This window comes from Amblyomma americanum, chromosome 11 (genome assembly GCF_052857255.1).
Source record: "Amblyomma americanum isolate KBUSLIRL-KWMA chromosome 11, ASM5285725v1, whole genome shotgun sequence".
Classification (NCBI taxonomy): domain Eukaryota; kingdom Metazoa; phylum Arthropoda; class Arachnida; order Ixodida; family Ixodidae; genus Amblyomma; species Amblyomma americanum.
In genome coordinates, this window is record NC_135507.1 from 32,124,670 (window position 1) to 32,130,669 (window position 6,000).

A 6,000-nucleotide genomic window follows, 5' to 3' on the forward strand; every position below is an offset into this window, starting at 1 on the left:
ATCAGTTGGATTGATGCAGAGGAAATATTACAGCATTCTTCTTCGCCTCGCCATTGTATTGCAGTTTTCATTTTATTCTTATTATATTTCTATTCCAATTCTGAGTCCATGGTCTTCCACTACCCAGTCTACTCCAGTTGTTTTCTATTCAAAATCTGAGATTGTGGCAATTCATCATACCACTACCAGAGCAGTGCGGTAGTGGTTATGCGATATTCCTTACATAAATGGTCTATAGATAGTCTATAAACTTGTTATAGACTCTATTGCCTTCCTATAGATATTTCTTTGTCTAATCATAGTCTATAGAATGTCTACAGACAAAAGTCAACTGAAAGTGTATGGCCATAAATTTATAGAATGTGTATAGACTGCCTATAGGATTAGTATTGCCTACAGACTTCTCTCTAGCATTTGTCCATAGACACTGTATTGACTGTCTAAAGAAATTCTTGTAAGGGATACCTCTGCACAGGAAGGTGTCCATTTCAAACAGAGCCACCGGTGGGCCTCTGAAAACCATGTTGTTCTTCCCGAGCTGTGCGAGAAGGAATGGATCCAGGAAGCTTCAATTTCGCACACATCGTTCCCTGGGAGGCTATATATTCTGAGCATGGGCCTCATCCTCATTCATCGACCCACGTCTTGCTTCTCTCCCCTGCAAGAGGACAGTTGACAGGTGGAGGGTGAAGAGAGGGAAGTCCCTTTAAGGCGGGTGCTTCGCGTAGACGTTGCTGGCGAGTTTTCGCCTTCATGGTCCATTTAATGCTATCACATCAAAAAAATTGAACAGGACGCTTAAACTTCGCATTAACGGTATAATGCGATAGCGGAGTGGGTTAGGTTTTCCATTCTTAGCAGTTTGACACCTTTGAACGTATTTTTATATTTTTCTCAATTGTTTCAGCTAAATAATTTCTCGATTACCCCCTAAATTGTCTTAAATAGCATCGTCAAGCATTGACATATCATTCTGAGAATTCTGACATCTTCAAACACCATCTTTTCATTTTTTCTTTTCTGTAATATGTCAATTTTTCAATTAAATTCAATTATTTCCTTACCTCGTCATTGCCCATCCCACACCAATGAATCCTCAATCACTAGAACCGCAGATTAGCATGAGAGGATTTTTTACGCAGCCCCATTATAAAACGCCGGTTCGAATTCCTGCCGTGAGCTAGACTCGAACTTAGTAAGCTTATACTGCGCGAAACGCTGAATCATGAGACAATCCGGAACATTCTGCGGAAAACGCTTGGCATGGTAAGATTTGTTTTACGCAACCCCTATTATTTCCGACACGAGGGGCCGAATACGACGACGGCTTTTCGACCGAACGAGATGTATATTCAATCGCCTAAAAACGTTTGGCACTGAGGGTATCAAAGCTGGATGAAGGCTGCGAGATATGGTGTAGTGGTGGGCAGGTTGATAATTTAGACCACCGGAGGCTCATTAATTTTTACAAGCTGTTCTTTAACTTCCATTTACATTGCAGACTACACGGGTATTTTTACATTTCATTTCCGCTAGAGATGATGCGGCCTCCATGTTGGAAGTTTGATCCTGCAGGAAACTGCAGTAGTGGACCACGCTTAACTTCTTGCCGAGGCATTGTAGTGATTACAGAAAGATTTTATTCCACAGTAAACTTAGATTTTCTTCCGAGAACGGTAACTTTTTATCGCAAGGCAGGCTGAATTTCGGAGTAATAGAATAGGATTAGCAATCAAGAGACTGGAGCTCTGAGCATCTGGCATGTATGTACGCACTGATTCGATTCCCGGGAGTTCCGAATAGCATGAGGAAATGTGCGGATATTGGAAGCATTGCAGATGGCACCTGCGTGAGTGGTCGATTTTCCATGAGGATGTCATCATGGCTAGAAAGTATGTGACAGGCATGCACGTCTTGCTCTGGACCAAACTCGCGGCAATACAGTGCGGTAATCGAAAGTTTAAGCATACTGTTTTTTGGTGGTTTCCACATGAGGTGACGGGGGCTGTGTGATGATGTGCAACACTAAAATTCGATGTTGGAAGCCCGAGCAAGTGGCGACAAGCAGATTAGACTTGCGCGCGGGCTTCCACCATGTTCCATCAATATACACCAACACGGCTGCCACTGGGGCTTGGGTGAAAGCTCCTGGTGAAGCTCCTGGTCACTATATGCTATCACGACAACGTTCGAACGAATTGAGTTATAAGTAAAACAATGTTTGCGTTAGATTGAGCATCAAAAAATCTCGCAGGGGAAATCATGAGGTGCATGTGGGGTAATTTATTAGAGCCAAAAATGTCCCGAAAGTGGGCAGGGCTGGAGCAAAAGTGGCGCAAAATTTGAAAACACCGCAAGTAGGCGGAGCTAAAGCGTGCCGACAAATCTGAAAAACCAGAAGTGAAGACAGAGCAAAGCCTGGTGCCACATTTTAAAACGAAGCATGGCGCCAAGTTATTAACTCAAAATGGGCAATGATGGTACTTAATTTAAGCAAAGAGGGGCGAGGAGGCATCAATGCTTACGCATTCCTTCAATGCGGGTGCCACAGTAATCTCACAATTTTTTTTACTATGATATAAATTGGTCTCACAATTCTCCGTATTTCAGTCCTTCACCTTTAATCTTATGTCAACTCTCTGCCTTTGAGCCACCAATCGTCCAACCACTCTTTGGTAACTTCAATGCCCTCTGCTTTCAGCAGAAATACACTGGCAGGTGATGCTGGTGGCGGCAGCGGACGCGACTGAAGCGTGTCTCTGTTGTGCGCGGCGCAGGTGAAGGTGTGGGAGATCGATCAGATCCTGGCCTCGCTGCAAGCGCTCTTCCCGGGCGTGGAGCACAAGCTGGCCTTCGTGGTGGTGACCAAGCGCATCTCGACGCGCTTCTTCGTGTCGGGTCGTGACCACGTGACCAACCCACCACCGGGCACCGTGGTCGACAGCGAGGTGACGCGCCCCGAGCGCTACGACTTCTTCCTGGTGTCGCAGAGCGTGCGCCAGGGGACCGTGGCCCCGACGCACTACAACGTCATCTATGACACGACGGGCCTCAAGCCGGACCACATGCAGCGCCTGGCCTACAAGCTGACCCACTTGTACTTCAACTGGCCGGGCACCATCCGCGTGCCGGCCCCGTGCCAGTACGCCCACAACCTGGCCTTCCTCGCGGGCCAGTCACTGCACGCGGAGCACAACCCGCGTCTCTCCTCCACCCTCTTTTACCTCTAAGCTGCTGGCGTTCAGGGTTTGCCGACGTTGGCTGGTGTGAGGAAGGTGGGAGAAGGCTTGGGGCCTTCTTGAGCGATGCTTTATTTGTTTCGCGTTTTATTTCTCGATATATTTTTGTTTAAGCCCATGGGCTGTTTTTCTACAATAAACAGATACTGGTTCAAGACAATCTGTTGTCATTCTACCGTGATGTTGTTGAGCTAAATGACATGTGCTGCCCATACATACACCCATCACGGTTTCACAGCAGGCATTTTTTTATTGTTATTAGAGTATTTCGGGTTGTTCCAGAGCATGAATCTGTTTATTGAGTTATGAATCTGTGTATGTTATGAGAAAGACAGACAAACGGAATAGCAGGGAGATTAACTACCCTATGCAGCGCCCGGTATGCTACCCTACACGTGGGAATGGGAATGGAGGGAGAGATGGAAAGGGGAGACAACAAAGGGAGATGATCACTTTTCCACGTGTCCGTGGGCCATTACTTGCAGGGTGCACAGGTCACACACTGATAGTTCACAACCTTGCACTCAGTCCTGAGTCCTTCAAGAACTTGAAAAGTGCCGTCAAAGCTGTCCTCTGCGATGAAAGCTTACTCCAAGGACCCAGAATCATGGCTTCAGTAAGGAGCCGAGGATTTAAACGGCAGAGTGTTTCAGCCAGGAGTGCACGCTCACGCTGAAACTGTGGGTAGTTACAAAGGTGTTCTATAGTTTCGTCGCACCCACAGATCTCACACGCACGAGAGTCTGCCATTGCGATTAAGTGGGAGTAGGCATTTGTGAACGCCACTCCCAGCCACAGGCGACACAACAGCGTAGCATCGCAGCGCGAGAGGCCTTACGGAGGATTTAGTGTAAGTAAGGGGTCTAGGCGGTACAGAATGCATGAGAAGACCATGACGCTAAAAGCTCTCTTCGGCCAAGCATTCGCAGTGTCTTGCTGCGCCGGCTCTTGTCAATGGTGTCTGGACAATGTTGGCACCGCCGTGAGCCGCTCGAGCTAGAGCGTCAGCTGCGTCGTTTCCGACAATGCCAAAGTGTCCCGGTATCCACTGGCAAACGATGTCGTGACCCTCTTCCTGCGCCTGGCGTTGGAGATGTCTTAATTCAGCTAGGAGTTGATCGCGATTGCCATGGCGTAGAGCAGAAATAAGACACTGTAGGGCTGCTTTTCAGTTGCAGAACACAGCCTATTTGTGGGGTGCTTGTTCACCGATGTACGGCACAGCTACAAGAAGAGCGGCCAATTGTGACTCGGTGGAGGTTGTCCGACGTGAAGTTTGCTGGGTAATACAGGTCTGTCTCGCAGGAATGACCACGGCATAGGTTGAACTTTACCTGGGACCGAACTATCTGTATACACATGAGTGCGGTCACTATATGCGGTGGGGAGTAGGTAGAGTGTCAGCTGTTTAATGGCCGGTGTCAATAACTTCGATTTTTTCGTTATGCCCGCAATTGTAAGGCGTACGCATGCCTCCCGCAGACCAGAGCGCAGAGGAAGGCTGTGCTGTCGGGGTGAACTGTGATAGGAAGACTGGCGGGCTGGTATAACCTTTGAAAGCGCTGCGTGTGGTCTTTCATCCACCACTGGCACAAGGTGGTGCTGGGGAATTCTTTTTAGACACCGTATGTGGATCGGCAGGTTGTCAAGGGTTATATACGTCGAGAGTGGGTAGTCCTGGGCGATTTCAATGATGGCAACTGTTGATACTCTGCGAGGGAGACGCAGGCATGTGTGAAATGCCTCAGCTTCATGTGTGAAATGTCTCAGCTTGTATAGTTTGAGGGCACGCAAATTTGTCTTGCATGTGCTTGAAGGCACTTGTGCACTATACCCCAAAATTCCGAAAAAGAGTGCTCTGTACAGCTGCAGCATTTATAGAATCAACAAGCCCCATGATCTGCCGCAATTAAATCTGAGCAGGTGAGTGATAGAGATTAGCTTTTTCTTTACAATGCTGCAATGCAGGCTCCATGATAAATTGCGATCTATAGCAATTCCTAAAAAACGATGAGATGCACGATAGGCAACGACATAGCCGTCAATAGTTAGCGGATAATGAGTCATTCTTTTGCGCATAAATGCCACTATAGCGCACTTCTCGGCTAACACGCTCAGACGTTGCTCTCGAAGATAGGAGGAAGTTATGGTTGCTTCCCTCTGTAGTCTTGCTCGCACCTGGAGACGCGTTACGCAGGAGGCCCAGGTGCAGATGTCATCGGCATGCATAGAGATAAGGACGGTATTAGGAGGTAGGTACTCCTGGAGTCTTATAAGTGCTAGATTAAACAAAGTAGGACTGAGCACTTCGCCCTGGGGCACGACCCGGTAGGTGTAATGCGGGAGAGTGGAGTCTTCTTCACACATAATAAACATGCCCTTTTGGTCAAATAGATTTAGATCCACCTATACACCCGTCCACCGATTCCAACAGCCTCTAGCGTATCAAGTATGGCCTCATGCGTCACGTTATCGTATGCAACTTTGGTATCAATAAAAAGTGCCGCGCACATTAGCTTCTGCCGCTTGTGTTGCTGCACTGTGTACACGGATCAATGACATTGCTGCGCATGTTCCGAGTTTATGGTATAGGCGACCGTCTCCGCCTCAGTCCGCCGCATAGACGTCGCGGACAGAAGAAAAGATGCAGGAAAGGCGACCACTAGTGACATTTGAAAAAAATAAACGATCAGGAATGCCATAAACTCATAACATACATAGTATTCCTAATCACATTATCTATTTTTACAAATGTCACAAG

The 6,000-nt window shown here is 47.4% G+C and overlaps 1 protein-coding gene across 1 annotated transcript in view; it reads left to right on the forward strand.

Annotated features, from left to right (window-relative positions):
• LOC144109545 (piwi-like protein 1) overlaps positions 1–3,389 on the forward strand; it is a 77,927-nt gene extending 74,538 nt beyond the window's left edge. Inside the window, exon 13 of the mRNA XM_077642370.1 lies at positions 2,778–3,389. Coding sequence (XP_077498496.1) covers positions 2,778–3,230 — 453 coding nt within the window. The 3' untranslated portion in view covers positions 3,231–3,389. The remainder of the gene's footprint in view (positions 1–2,777) is intronic.
• The last annotated feature ends 2,611 nt before the right edge of the window (positions 3,390–6,000 follow it).